Source organism: Urocitellus parryii, chromosome 13, assembly GCF_045843805.1.
Source record: "Urocitellus parryii isolate mUroPar1 chromosome 13, mUroPar1.hap1, whole genome shotgun sequence".
Lineage (NCBI taxonomy): Eukaryota > Metazoa > Chordata > Mammalia > Rodentia > Sciuridae > Urocitellus > Urocitellus parryii.
Window position 1 is genome coordinate 17,979,495 of NC_135543.1, and position 15,756 is coordinate 17,995,250.

General features: G+C 39.6%; 1 protein-coding gene across 3 annotated transcripts in view; it reads right to left on the reverse strand.

Annotated features, from left to right (window-relative positions):
- The window catches only part of Wdr7 (WD repeat domain 7), a 326,163-nt gene that overhangs the window by 5,461 nt on the left and 304,946 nt on the right, over positions 1-15,756 (reverse strand). For all 3 annotated transcript variants that reach the window (XM_026393174.2, XM_026393173.2, XM_026393172.2), the window contains one exon: positions 2,900-3,004. In XM_026393174.2, coding sequence (XP_026248959.1) covers positions 2,900-3,004 — 105 coding nt within the window. The remainder of the gene's footprint in view (positions 1-2,899; positions 3,005-15,756) is intronic.

The window sequence follows — 15,756 nt, forward strand, 5'->3', positions numbered from 1 at the left end:
TGATGGAGGAAATAAAAATAAATGAAGCCAATGTCAGTCAGATTTTTTATAGCATTTCTGGATGGTGGTGGTAAATTTAGGTAAGAGAATTACAAATGTATTTCATCACCGATTTCCCCTTGGCTCAAGTATCAAGAGATACACTGAAGTGAAGGATTCAAATTGTAGGAAAATAATGTGAGAGAATCAAAAGGTTTGAAAGACTGCTGAATTACATTATTCAATGGCTGAATGTGTAAACTAACATGCCAACTTGGACTTTCCCGTCCCTTCAAAAACATGCAGCACAAAACCAGTTCTATGGAGATTATTTTCAGAATACAGAAACACAGATACAATTCATCAAAACAGGAAATGTTTTACTGCCTTCCCTTATATATAAGTAATGCTGTACACAAACCTTTTACTAAGTCTCACTTGAGTAATTATCCAACCAATATTTCTCATTAACACTCACTTCTCAGCAAAGATTTTAATAGTTGATAGCCTTAGTCAGGCTCTGTATTAATAAGACTTCATTACGTTTTCAAAATGCATTACAGTACACTTACTGGAATAATATAAAAGTATTCGCGTACATCATTAGAAATAAATAACATGTATCTAAATAAATCAGTCAAGCTCATTTGGGGAGAGCAGCAGTAGATCCATTGCTGCTTTCTGCCTTCTGGGTTCTCCGTAATTCAAACACAAGACCACTGCACTTCTAGAAAAGGTTTCCTTATATTTTCTTGATAAAGCTGAAATCATGTGTTTTTGTACCTTCCTTTAATTTTCAAGACTCAGCTGGGTATAATTTAAGCACCCAAGGAATGGGCTATATCTTAAATCCTGACATTAAATTTAGAGGCGAGAAAGGCGTGTGTGTTACTCTGGTTCCTGGGGCACTCTGCCATGTGCAAAGGCCATCAGGCAGAGCTTGTGGACTAACCAACAGTGCTGCACCCCGACTGCGGACAGAGCCACACGCACAGGCACACAGGCTTAGCTAGACCTGACAGAGTACTGGGACAACAGTGGGTGCTACAGAGAGGAACTGAAGAGGAAGAGGGATCTCAGAAAGATAACAACCTGTAAATGACCTTGACCTCTCGGTAAGAGAGGAGGCTAACCACAATTCCACCAACATGCTGGACACAGACTGTGACTTAAAGAGTTCTCAAGAAAAAGATGAACAAACACATGCAATTAAAATCTTAAAGACCTAGAGAAGGGGAAGAAGTAAATGGAAATTTCAAGAAAATACTGTAAAAAGTGTCAAATCTGGCTAATTTTGGAGGCAATCCTTTAAATCACAGATTTCCTTAGCAGAAAAAAAATTGCACACAAAGGAAAAGGTTTAGTCTGTTTACTCCAAAGGAGAAAGCATGGACAGAAGAGAAGCTTCTGGAAGCAGAGGCTGTGATCTGTTGATCTCCGTTTCCAGAGGGCAGCCAGCACCCAGCACTTGGACGGCCAGTCAAGGCTGAATGAATGGGAGCACTCCTCCACGATTCCAAGAGAACAGGGAACAAAGGGAAATAGTGGCACAGAGACCATTGTGTCAATGAGTAGATAAAAACCACCAGGAGCTCACTCTTAAAAGAACCACTGTTCCACGAGTCCAGTTTCTGGACACCTAGAGGACTCACAATCGGATTTTAGTAAAATGCCAGTCCTGAGGTTACCCATTGGGAAGAATGAAACGTGGATGATCTCTGATGAAAGGAGTTTAATATGAGCTAATTAAGATGCTAGAGATATATTCTAGAAGAAAGGATAATGAGAAAAAAAACTGGAAAACTAAATTAGATAAAAAGTAGAAGTCTGTGACAGATTTGGAAGTTGTCACGCTTTAATAGCATGTTGTTAATTAAGCAATTTATTGTATCCGTTTTACATTTTATTAGCTATTGATTTTTTAAAACCAGCATCAAGTTGTGCTGAAGCTTTCCTTGTTTAAACTTTTATTTTATTTTTTAGCTTTCAAAGCAGTACACAGAATCTTATAACATATAACTTGTATCCTAGGAAAATAAAGGTGGCAAAATTTTAACTCTTTTGGGGGACTTGGTGATATGTAATTTTTTAAAACTATCAGGACTAAAAGAGTAATGTCATTAAAAAAGAAGATGGATAACAATTAAACACTGAGGACAAAACACATTCTAGTGTAAAAATCAGTGTTCACTTAAATTAGTGAATACTAATCACCAAGTCACTAATCACTGAAGTCAGAATTAAATATGGGCATTCTCATGAATTGCCAGAAAGGGATACTCAAGTTTCTAAAAATGTTTTGAAGAGTTAGGGAATTAATAACATTATGTGGGAAATTCATAATTCAAACAAAAGTGAGATCATTTGAAGGGGGCATAAAGTGAATACTCAGAAAGCACCTCATTGTCTTGTGTCCTGTGCCCACTCAGAGTCACAGACCCAAGAACTCTGTGTGAATTCCCAGCCTCAGCAAGGTTTTGCCCAGCTCCTTTCAGGCTGGGCCGGCCCTGCAATATGCCATGCCCTTGCTTCCCAGCGACTGCGCCCGTGCTCTCCCACCCGCCTCCCTGCTCAGCATCCCACACAGCTCAGTCTGGATGCGGTTTCCTCTGGAAAAGCTTCCCATACCTCATGCTCAGACTCTCCCCTGCACTGTGAATGCTGGGCTTATTCCTGTATCCTCATGCTGAAAGCTCTGTGACAGCAGATGCCCCTTTTCCAGATTGCTAACTGTGTCCTCAGTGCCCTGTGCACAAGTGTCTGACACGTAATCAGCAATCAATAAACACTTGCCATTTGTTGAAGGAGGGGAGGAAGCACAGGGAGTAGGGCTCAGAGCGGGGCCCCACAGGAAGGTATTCCCACCACGGCACACACACCATGCAGCTTATACTTTAAGACCCATAACATATACTCTTACCTGCCAGAAAGAAATGTGGCTGTCAGTGTTTGAGTAGGTGGCAAGATATCGCCCGTCAGGAGCAAAGGCCACTGCAGTGATTGGTCCCTTGTGTCCATGGATTGTCTAAAATAAAGTTCATAGGTCATTAATGGAATACATTCCACAGAACCCACACAAGATACATTTCAAGGACACATGTAAATGCATTCGATTTTGAACAAGTGATATCACAGATATTAGATACTATGATGTTCTTTGTTTGTAAAATGGAGTTAGAAAAATGGGAAAAGTGACCGAAGTTTTCTCATTATGTATCCAAGGGCTTCAATCTTGTTCTGAGGAGTAGACATACCTTCCAGTTGGGAAGGACAGTGTGGACCCAAAGAAAAAGCATATACTAATGAGTAAAACAATGTTTTAATTAATTTGTGTCCATTAGGGGGAAGACTTTTGCAATTAATTAGAAAGGGAAGAAACTGATCATCAAAATTATCCAGAAACGAAAAACTATCAAAGCTGCATCAGGATATCCCTGTGCTGGAAGGAGAAACTATAATTTGAACTCCTTAATAATCACACATTTTTCATGTTTTATGCTTGATTTTCCACCAATAACACTGTGTTTAAATGCATATAACTGCAATTAGTAAACACAGATACACTCATGTGTTGGAGATTCGGGCACACATATAAATCAAACACTATTAAAAACAAGTTAACAGGGATAGTTTTGAACCTTTGCCAATAGCTATCATTGATTTAACCATGAATAATAAAAAGGAGATTGTATTTTAGAGTAGGCCTTTGCTAAAAGGTCTTTACTAATGAAAAAAAATACAGTCAAGTTTGATATTAATAATTACAGAAAACACTGTGTACTAAGAAAATTGGCACAATATTGTATTAAACTCCCTACATTCAACTGTTAAAAGCCATACCTCTACTACATTAACCAGTACCAGATCTGGCGTACAAGCTCTCAGCTGCTCTCCCTCCCTTTGTCTAGAGAGGAAATGGAAAAATGTGTGCTCTTAAACTAGACAGGATCAGACGGTTTGTATTCATCTGTAATTTCTGATGAAGAATTGTGAAACCTGAGGCTCACTGGAAGCTTCAGATTTGCTGTGTGAGTCAGCCCATACATACTATAAATTTCAGTAAGAAATTATTCATAATTCATATCTGAAGAGTGAAATGAGAAAGTGAGGAGAAAGGCAATCGGACATTCCTTATTGCCCTTTATAACCTGTTCCTTCCTGTCACTTGACTTCCAAGACACTGTGGGATCCCAAATAACACGTTTTTCAACACTCAAAGAAAAAAATGTCATACTTATACTGGAGACCTGGGCTTGGGCAGGCAGAGGACATTGATGTGAGTCACATTGTCTGGGTTTGAATCTGGGCTCCATTACACTAACTATTGCCTATGGAACTTAGGGTCATGTTGCTTAAGGTACTTAGCCTCAGAGTACCATGCCTACAATGTAGGGAGAATGATGATTATAATGACTATATTCACCTCAAAGAGCTTTGGAAAATTAAATGAAATATAAATAACACTCTGCACAATGCGTGGTATATAATAAGCATTCAATAAATACTACTGACATTTTTGTTTCTACTGCTTGCTTAGACATGACCGATGGGGGGAAAATCACAAAACTTAATTACTTAAGTATACTGTTTTAAAGACATCTCCCTACCAATAAATAAATAAAATAAAATTAAAAAATGCCTGGACCATTTATCCCCGAATCAGCATTATTCAGCATACTGGGTTGCTTAGAAACAGATTTCAGACAATGACATTTTATTAAACATGTATGGTACCTATCCATGGTGCTGACCCATGCATATGCTGAAATTAAGTAATGGTATGCCTGGTGAATCAAGAAACCAGAGTAGCTTCAAGTTCACTAGAATGAAAGTTATTCTGGGTGGGGGTGGGAGGAGGACCCCAACTAATTACATGGGAAAAAATGGCCATTCCCGTTTACTGGGCCAGTGTAATAAACTCATTTTTGTTTCTTAAAATCAATATTCAGTTCTGCAAAACATCCGAAATTCTACTGTGCCAATCTGAATCTAGTTTTTGATTAAGATCATTGACCAGGCCTTAAGCTGAAACTAGACTGCAGATGTGTGTGGTTTGGCCTGCATAAATGTTTCTTAAAAAAATTCAAGACCACATTTCTAATTCATCAGAGCTCATGGAAAAAGCCAGATTTTTAGCCTCTCCTGGAAAACTGGAAGATTGGGCACAACTAGGCCTCTGTTCACCTGCTGCAGCATCAGCCAGGGCAGAGTAGAGGCAGCCACTCAGTCTAAGCAATTGTTCTTCATTCCATGAGCCCAGCAAGACCTGAGAGAAGTCCTGTGCACCACACTGCCTGGCTCACAGGTCTCCAGCCTGGGCCCTCACGACACTGAATGCAATGCTTTCCATTATGACCATCTGATTCAAAATAACTTCTTGCTTGTTCTGGAATCCTAGTATCCATCTAAAATTGTGAGCAGACAAAAAGTTCTACCAAGATAAACTAGTCATTCTAGAAAGCCCTCAAAGTTGAACTCTGGAAGTTGGCTGATCTTCCTGGAGAATGGATCTCCAAAATTTCTAAAATTTAAAACAAGGCCTGCCTCCTTCAGATTAGCAATCTGCCTTAATCAGCAACCAGTTTGCACTTCACTTAACAGTGCCACCGCAAGCTGACTCTAATCCAGCAGGCCAAGATGTCACAACCAAATGGGCACCTCACTATGACCTCCTGTGAGGCTCTCCAAGGTAACCCTGTGGTAAAGCAGAAAACCTAGCATTCTGGGACCATGCCTGCTCCTTCAGATTATCTCCACTAACTATTTCACACAATTTCTTCACCTTTTCCCAGGGCTGGCCTTTAGAGCACACCATAAGGATCCTCCTACATCAGTAGAGGACATTGCCCATTGTTATCTAGTGTCTAACAGATGATCCAGTAAAATGGATTCATCGTGGAATTTTCTACCTGGAAAGTTTTTCTCTTTCCGGGTAAATTTTGTTGCTTTCTTTTATTCTGTATCGATAATTACATAAGCTAACGTGTGTTTTGCTTTTGTACCGGGAAATTCAGAACTAAATTTAAGTTCATTCCATGACTAGTAATAAATACTTCCTATTAATTTCACTAATCATTGCTGTTTTCATCTGTTGTTGCTGAGGTCTAAACATATACTGAGTTTGATTTTGTAAATTTCTGAAAAGTCTGTTTTGAACAAAGGAGGATTATGCTTTAGATCAGATGCATATGTGCACCCGTGTGTGTGCATGCACATGTGTACACATACACACACTTGGACAAAGATACTGCTAGATGCCCCACAGGGCTGTCTTTTGAACCCAGAGAGCACTAACTGTAGTTGATAGACAGGTCTGTTGTCTCATAAGAAGCAAGTACCACTCGGGGCAGAGCGGGGAAGCTTGCTATGTTAATGGTTTTGTACATCTGGTGAGTTCATTATCATCTCAGTCTGAGAGGTGCTTCAGCCCTCAATGTAATGGAAATGCTGCCATTGTCTTTGTTCAGACTCTCTGAACTTCTGAGATCTGTGCAGGCACCAACCCAACTGACTTTAACCTTCACTCAGGCATTAAGCAAACAGCTGTACAGTGATCACAGCAAACTTGTAAGTTTTCTGTGATGAGGCAGACCCAATGGTTTAGGTCTCAAATGCTAGATGCTAAAGGCCATTTTAAAATGACAGGTTTCAAAATAAAAAGAGGTTTGATTGACTTTTTGTATGCAAATGGTATCATGTCTTGCTATATTTTTAGTCAAAGGAATTTCTGTCATAAAAAGACAGAGATAGAACATAAAGAAATTAATCTAATTCAGGAAGTGCTACGAACAATGAGAGAAATCAAGCAATTATTCCTGGTAGGAGACAGAGTGCTGAACTGTTAAACTCCCCAACCCCTTGTCTAATGAAAGGAAAGGGTCTGAGAGGCAGGATTAATAATGAGCAATACTTACACTGACATACCAGTTTTTAACAGGTTACTTTCAGTGTGCTCGGCAAAGAAATAAAATTAACCCTACTGTACAGGGAAGGAAACAGAGACCAGAATTTCCAAAACGGTTTGGTCAGTTTCAACAGAAGCCATGACTATCTAGAATATTCTCTTTAACATTTCTCATCACACCGCCTATCTCTTCTTGGAGTTCCTTCCTGATATTCATCTTCCAAATTACAAGTTTGAAATTGGAAACCCAAATGTAGGACTCTATTAGATCCATTTTAAAGAACAGACAGGATTAAAGAGAATATTTAATATATATTTTCAGGTCGCATTATATTTTTAAGGGGAGGGGGAAAAAACCCTAACCAATCAAAACATTTTGTTACTTGAAACATAAATTGTGAAGGGAAGATTTCTAAAAGTAGGTAAAATTTTGCTATCAAAAATATCACCAAAAGGGAAAGATTTATTAAGTACTGACTCTCGTATTTTGTATAATACTAAAATAAACTAAAATAAATAAGTAAGTAAAATAACATGGAGTAAGTCTTGACAGTGCCAAGGTCTTTAGGGGTGAGAGGGAAGTGGCAGCGTTGATCATGGTCCTTCTCCAGGAGCACATGGCTGACTTTAGATTAAAGGAAGGTGCAATTTGAGGGGCACTTGAAAGGTCTGCTGAGCTGAAAACATGTCCCCAGTTGGCTGCACATGTCCTCTGAAATCTCTAGAAACACAACTATGCCTTTAAGCAGAGGCGTTTTCCCTAGATGTGCTCTGCAGAGAGCAAACAGGGTGAATACACTCTCATGTGGTACAATCATGGCAGATGCCCTGAGTTTAGGGTGAACCAAAGAAGTATCCATTTGTGTACTGGAGAGGGCAGATACTTAGGGCAGTGAGTGACCAGGGAACAAGGATGGGTCCTTGAAAAGGAAAGGCGATTCCGAGGACCTACAACTACCAGCATTTTCCTAGTACTGGTCCCACTTAATGACAACCAAAAGCACGTGAGGCTTAGGGTGCGGGTACCTCCACACTCAGCCCTCATCACGTAATTTGCCATCTCCTACATATTCTCAGCAGCCCAAGTCAGCCAATCCTGATTTGCATGCCTTCCTGACATCCCAATCCAGGCCACAGATTTCATGGCTGGCTGGCAGGGAGGTAACCGCTCACGGCAGAGAGAAGACAAAGACATCGCTCTGCCTGACAGCTTTGTTTGTTAGGCAAGGGAAGGCTCATCAAAAGAGAGCCATTTCAAGAGAGTTCAAAAGTTAAGAATTAATTATACTCAAGAAAAAAAGTATGTCTTTCTTTTCTCCCAGGCAACCAATTTATGAAAATTTTATTGAATATTTAAGGTTCGCTGTTCAAGGAAACAAATTATAGGTTTAGCAAATAATTTACGCAGATAATAACACCGTTAAAAAATAGATAATCTCATCTATGGCCGATTAAAAGGCTCAAGTGAAATTTAATTATCGCCGTGCACTAAGCCTTTGCAAGCCTTCCTGTGTGTGAGCTCTCAGGACCACACGATGCTGCCAAGAGCCTGGAAAGGTCACCCATTCTTGCTGTGTGTGGCTATGGCTGCCTTTAAGCAGGTCAAACAGATGAAAATCATTTTGTTTTCCAATAACTCTAGAGAAGTTTCCAAAACCTCCCCCAAGGACCCCTCTGAGTGTTGAACAATGTGTGCTGTCAGGAAAATTTTCCTGATGTCAAATCAAAATCCCAAATGCTGAGCTTGGGCCTGCTTTCTCTCGTTCTATGTCCTCAGTAGAGATGGAGAACCAGCACTGCTGCCTGGCGCTTCCAGTGCACTCATCCCTTACCGACTGGAGGGCTGTTGTAGCAAAGTCCCTGTTTTTACTTCCTTCTTTATTTTGGGGATTAAAAAGACATTCTGGTGAGCATCACCTTTCAAGCCTCAACTTCCAACTTTGAAGTAATTTTGGTTGCTTTTTCTTAAACTTTCTAATTATGTCATCTTAGAGTTGGATGGTACCTTAGGTCACTTTGTTCAACTCCATCTAAAAATGTGAAATTTCGAACCAGACAGTACTGAAGAGAGACTGGGTGTCATTGTATTGTTTTTCCTCCTAAGACCATGCAGGCAGACCAGCTCCATGCGCACTTTATCAGAAAACAGCAATCATGGCTGATGGTTATCATTAGAAGATGATTTATTACAAATCCTTGGAAGGGAAGAGGAAAAGCTGGTGGAGTTGTTGGCATGCAGATGGTTGACATTCAAAATGCTCCCAGTTAATTTTAGGGGACTGAGATGTGGACAGCTGAGCCCTAGGGGACAAAGGCGCAGAGTGTAGACATGGACAAATGCAGATTGTCAGCCCCGGCTCCACGTCCTTTTCTGTCACCCTCCCCAAAGGCCATTCACACTAACCTTGCATTCTGACTGCTTATTTTCATTAAGTCACATACATCCATTTGCTTATTGCTCCTCAGTCCTCTCCTATCCCTCTCTGTTTACTTTCTTTCATTTACATGCTCAATCATCAACACTTATGTCGTATCACCTGGGTGCTTCTATCTCATTGTTGTCGTTAATGAAAATGCATCATATCACTCGATGCTTTAAAACAAAAACATGGTTTAGCAAAGGCCAACTACCAAAGAGTTTTTGCCATCCTTTTGATAAGTTTTAAAACTGAATAGTGAAGGGTATTTATGAGGGTATTTTTGTGTGCATTAGTGGGCTAGGCATTATGGGGAATCCAAAAATATAATAAGAATTCAATCTTCTGTAACACATATTATGTGTCAGGCACTATTTAAGCACTTTTACATAAACTTCTTAATCCTTATTTACCCATAGAGGAGACTCTATTTACCCCATTTTATAGATGAGGAATCTGAAGCACAGGGAGGTATAATAATATGTTTTGATTAGAATCCAGCAGTCTGGCTCTAGAGTCTGTTGTCTAACAGAGTATTAGGTGAAGGGAAAAAAAAAAAAAAAAGAACTACTAGCCTTCCATTTCCATTTTGGATACATGATGTCCCCCAGAAGCTCATGTGTGAGACAATGCAAGAATGTTCAGAGATAGAGTGATTAGGTTATGGGAATTGTAACCTCGTTGGTGGATTAAACCCCTGATATGGATTAACTGGGTGGTAACTGTAGGGTGTGGCTTGAGAAGGTAGGTCACTGGGGGGTGTGCCTTTGGGGTTTATATTTTGTGCCTGATGAGCAGAGCACTCTGTCTGCTTCCTGGTGGCCATGTCCTGGGCTGCTTTCCTCTGCCATGCCTTACCTTGGGCCCAGAGCAATGAAGTTGACTACTATTGACTGAGACTGTGAGCCCCAAATAAACTTTTCCTCTTTTGTGTTGTTCTTGTCAGGTCTTTGGAAACAGCAGTGAAAAAACTAAGTAAAATACTTCATTTTCATGTAGCTGGCATTACATACATTACACATTAACACTCCTAAGTGACTTTTATGTGTAAGTGATGAATTCAAGGGATGCCTGCTGGTGCTCAGTGATGATTAGGTGTAGCCTCAGCCCAGGCAGATGCAACTGGACTATTGAGAGCAAGAGCTTGTGGTGGAAGTGCCTGTTCCTAAGTCATGGACAGGCCAATCAGTCTGCCCCACCCTGCAGGCCCTACTCAGCCTCACAAATTCCTAGACTGTCGACCCCAGTGGCACAAAGGGGATTTCTGCATCCAGGAGAATGCGCCTGGTGCATCCCAATCCCCCTTCACACCCTGGGGCTGTCCCGGCCCGCTGCATCCCCTTGCCCTACCGTCCTGTGAGGCCTGGCCCAGGGGAAGCCCGTCTCCCAAGGAAGCTCAGGCAGCCAGCAGTCCTAAAGTCATGTAGGAAGAGGCAGGACCCCTTGGCCCATGTAACAACGTCAGATGAAGAAAAAAGCTTTTCCTTGACCTAGCTCCAGAAGTTTAAACCCTGAAAACAGAGCTGCCCTGACATTCTACCTTAGCCAGGAAGGAGGATGATTCCTACACACCCAGCCCAGTGGGGACTGTGGCTCCATCTCGCTCATCCGCAGCCTCCTTCCCTGGTCCTCAGTGCCTGAAAGTTTTCATTTTCCCATTAGCTGGTCTGTGTCCCAAAGGGGCAAAATCTATCTATAAGCACTATAAATACACATTTTTAAAGAAAAGAATTAAGTATAAAATTAGGAGCCTGCCTCTTTTTAAGTGGGGACACAAAATACAGAAACTGAAAGTATGGATCAAAATGCAAGTACGCAGTAAATGGAATCCTAAAACTCTTGAGTCTTAAAGGGAGCCTGGCTTTTCTCTGTGACCCTGTTATCTCCTACAGCTAAGCACATAAGTCTAGATCTGCCCATCTGACAACTGCACAATGACTTTGAAAAGAAATTTGAGGGTTGAAAATGGATTATTCATTTCTCTAATTTCTTTCCTTGTTGGAAGGCTGAAGTAATGCTTCTTTTTCACATTATGCCAACTCCAGGTAAGGAGAATCAACCTGTTATGGCATTTTCCAGTCTAAGAGGCTTTGGAGCTACTCAGTGAGTTACTTTCTACCACCACCTAATGGGGTAGTATATATATGGTATTTAGGAGAAAAACAAGTAGATTTGGTATCATTTTAACATCTTAATGGAAAATAGATTTAAGGATAAATATAATAAAGTCAGAAACCTTAAGTTTTTCATTGTAAGATGTAATGCTTCAAGTTAACAGACTCTCTTTTTCCTTAAAAAGGCTACAACATTTATTGCTCATTTTCAGTTACTAAAAGTTATTTATATATTGTTTGAAGACAGACAGACACTGAAAAATTAAAAAGCTTTTTGGTACCTTTATATTGATAACCCTATGATACTAGCAACACAGTTTTGAAATTCCTTTTGTAGGGGAGTATAGTCCCCCATTATTTAGGAAAAGGGAGAATCACATATAATCACAGAGCTCAGTATAGTTTTACTCTTTTACAATATTGAGACTTGTATTTTCACTAAAAAATCAAAGTATAAACACTAACTTTAAAAAGAAAAGTCTATGAATAAACAAATAGAAAATGAATATGTCATTAGTAGGTTATCAATTTTCAAACACTATAGCCCTCATATCACCTCTGTAAAAATACATGTGCTAGTTTTAGCAATTTTTAATTTTTAATTTTCCCCTCCTATTCAACTAAGAAACTTTCAAAAAAGAAAGTTTCAAAGAAGAAAGTTAGACATTAATTCACCCATTAATATCTAGTCCCCTTCTTCCTTTTCTTGCTGCAGATAATTGTGAGCACACACACTCTCTCTCTCTCTCTCTCTCACACACACACACACACCCCTATTTTGCTTTATTACACCAAATGTTTTCAATGATATAACTCTATAACACCCAGTTAAACTATGTATGTTAAATCCTTTGATGAAATGATGAATTTTATAGAACATATTTCAAAAATTAGGTTTGTCCTAAGTCCCAAACTTCACAACTTTCCAACTTATTATATAAAATGATTATTGCCAATTTTTGGCTAATAAGGTAATAGCAGGAGATTCACATTATGGGACTCTTCAACTCAATAATGATAACATAAGAAAAAATTCTAGTTAAGGACATAATTTATAACAACATTTTTCCATATAACTCAACATTTAAAATATAATTATAGAGCCATATTTAAAGATTACTCATGGATGCTCAAACACTGATTAGTAATGTGATTTAGATAAATGCATGGTTCAAGTTTAAATAAAAGGATATTTAATAAATTATTATTAACTGTTCACACTGCTCATATGAAATAATTAAAAAACACTTATGAAAATGTAACTTACATATACTTAACATTAATAGAAAAAAAATGTTTTCACATTTGGGCAGATATAAAAGCTAATTTTTTCCCCCAGTATTTTAATAGACGTCTATTCAAGCACATACTAGAAGTCTTAAAATGAACAAAGTTTTATTTTTGGATTCTTGAACTATGAAAATTCTGTGAATATTCAAAAGATTCCTAAAAAAAATAAAAAGACTAAAAAATGGCTATGAAAGCAGACAGGAGAAAGCCCAGTGAAAGGTAATACAGCGCTGACTACGTAAACTGCTGCTGCTCTACGGAGAGCTCCTCAGGCGCATGGACTATCCCATCTAACTTGGTACCCTGAACTTGGCGCCTCTCAGACACTGCGTGACTCCTCTGGCAGGGCTCTGGCAGACACAACATCACATTCACTCACGCACAACAAACACTCCTGAGTGAGTGTCCGCTGTGATGCTTCCACATTTCTGTGGTTTCTGAGCTGCTGAAGGCCACCAGGAGATGGCTTGGTGGGAGCAGAGGACAGGCCTTCAAAAAGTTCCTTCCCGCCTCACCACCTCTCTTTCAGCTGGTGTCGTGCCTGGTGACACAAACCTGTTTACTATTGTTTTGTGTTACAGGGATAAATTTGCTTCTCAAGAAATACCAAATTATAAAACATAAAAATATTAGAATTACTCTCCTAGTTTTCATATAATATCCAAGTTTCTCTTAGTATTAAAATAGTAACATTCATAAATAATGCAATAACATATAGTTTTTTATTTGCAAATATCACAGAGCAGTTACCATGGCAAATAACGCTGACATTATTTGTCAGTCCTCTGACTTAGAGTACTTCACATTTACTTAGTGTTATTATAACTTGTCTTTACTAGTTTTATGAATGGGAAACATTTTCTATTTGTAAAATAGGGCTAACATCTGTCTTCCCTACCTCACAGGATTAAGTACTTTTAGGACAAATATATTAAAAATGTTTTGAGGGCTTGTTATGCTGCAGGCTCTATGGTAGACATCAGAATACACAAAGGAGATATGATCCCTTCCAGTCAATCTAGGAGAGAAGGTAGACAAGTTAACAGTAAACAGCTATTATGTCACATGATAAATAGCATAATGGAAACATACAACTATTGTAAATATAATAAACAGCACAATAGAAAACACACATAAGGTGTCAGAGAAACAGAAACACAGAAGAATAGACAATAATTTCTGCCAGGGGTAGGAGATGTCAGAACAAGACATGGAGTGTTGTTTTGTTTTGTTTTTGCTATACTGGGGATTGAACACAGGCAGGCTTTAACCACTGAGCTACATCTTCAGCCCTTTTTATTTTTTGTTTTGAGACAGGGTTTATGTAAGTCATGCAGGCTGGCCTCCAACTCGCAATCCTCCTGCCTCACTTAGCCTACTGAGTAGCTGGGATCGTAGGTGTGCACCACCACACCCAGGGAGAAGGTGGCATCTGGGTCAGAAGCTGGCCAGAAGGACAAGAAGTGGAAGGCCATTCTAAGCAGATAGATGAATCTAAGCCATCATGTGCAGGGTGAAGACGTGAGAGGGGTTCACACAGTCAGTCAGGACCCCTGAGCCACGCCACTTAAGGAAGTGTGGGAGTCAGGGAGATGAGCTTGGAAATGATGACAAAGTTTATACTGCCTTCAATTGTGCTCAAAGATCTGGACTTGGTTCTCAGTCAACAGTGAGTTTTCTAAAGCTTTTAGGTAAGGTCAGAGTAGTTTCAAGCAAATTTTAGCAAAAGGTACAGGGAAAAGAAACTAGAGAAAGGAAGAGCTGGTTGGAAAACAAATGTAATAGATAAGTTAGGAGACCAGTGAGGAAATGGATGTGCACAGAAAGGAGAGGACAACTGGGTAAGGAGGTGACAAGACTCCCGGACACGGAAGACAACATGGGAAGATCTGGGGCTGAGGGTGTAAGGGGAGCTGGAACGTTGTCAAGGGAAATAATGCACTTAGTTTGGGGCATGTAGATATTATGGTGGAGTCTCTGAGTAGGCAGTTGAAAATACGAGCGTTAGAAAGATGAAGCTTAGGAATAGGTTTATGAGAAGAAAACCAGATCCAGGAGTTCTTGGTTTCCCCTCTTTTCTTTCTCTCTCTCTCTTGAATTGAACCCTGGGGCGCTTAACCACTGAGCCACATCCCCAGGTCCGTATTTTTTTTTTTTTTTTTGACAGGGGCTCCTTAAGTTGCTGAAGGCCTTGCTAAATTGCTGAGGCTGACTTTGAACTTGCCATCCTCCTGCCTCAGCCTCCGAAGCTACTGGGATTACAGGCGTGTGCCACCGCACCTGTCCATTTCCAGTGCTTAGTCCATAGATGGACACTGAAGGTGCAGGCCCTGAACTCGGCACTGAGCCTAGTCCACAGCAGTCTCTCCAGGAGCTTTTGCTAAAGGATCAAATAAAGGTGTTGGAGAAAATCCACACAGCATAGACAACAAAACGGCAAAAGGTCAGGATAAGATAACAGGGGACACTAACAGCATCCAGGGACAGAAAAGGAAGCTGGGTCTGTTTACAAACTGTAGATTTGAAATCTTGGGGATTTTTTGTTTGATTCATTCTTTTGACAGAAAAGGAAGCTGGGTCTGTTTACAAACTGTAGATATGAAATCTTGGGGATTTTTTGTTTGTTTCATTCTTTTGAGCCAGGGCTGGGGAGTGGTCCTCACTGTTTCGAACTCCTGGGCTCAGGCAATCTTCCTGCCTTAGCTTCCTGAGTAGCTGGCACTATAGGTGCATGCCACCATGCCTGGTTTTATTTTTAAATAAAAGATTTCAAAATTGTTTCCAACATACAAATCACTTTTTAAGTAGAAATAATTTTGCAAAGAAGGTAGTTAGTGCAAAATTACCTCAAAGTTTGATAATATTTTAATTTTTAAATAACCCTTTATCAACTAGCAATTGATTGGCTCAGAGATAATAAATGATTAAAGAATCAAATTTCTAGGATCCAAAACATATATCAGAATTATATTTGCAAACTACAAATACTAGTGAAGTGTCAAAATGACAGTTTAATTTCTCCAATTTTATTTCATTTAAATTTCATCAATTA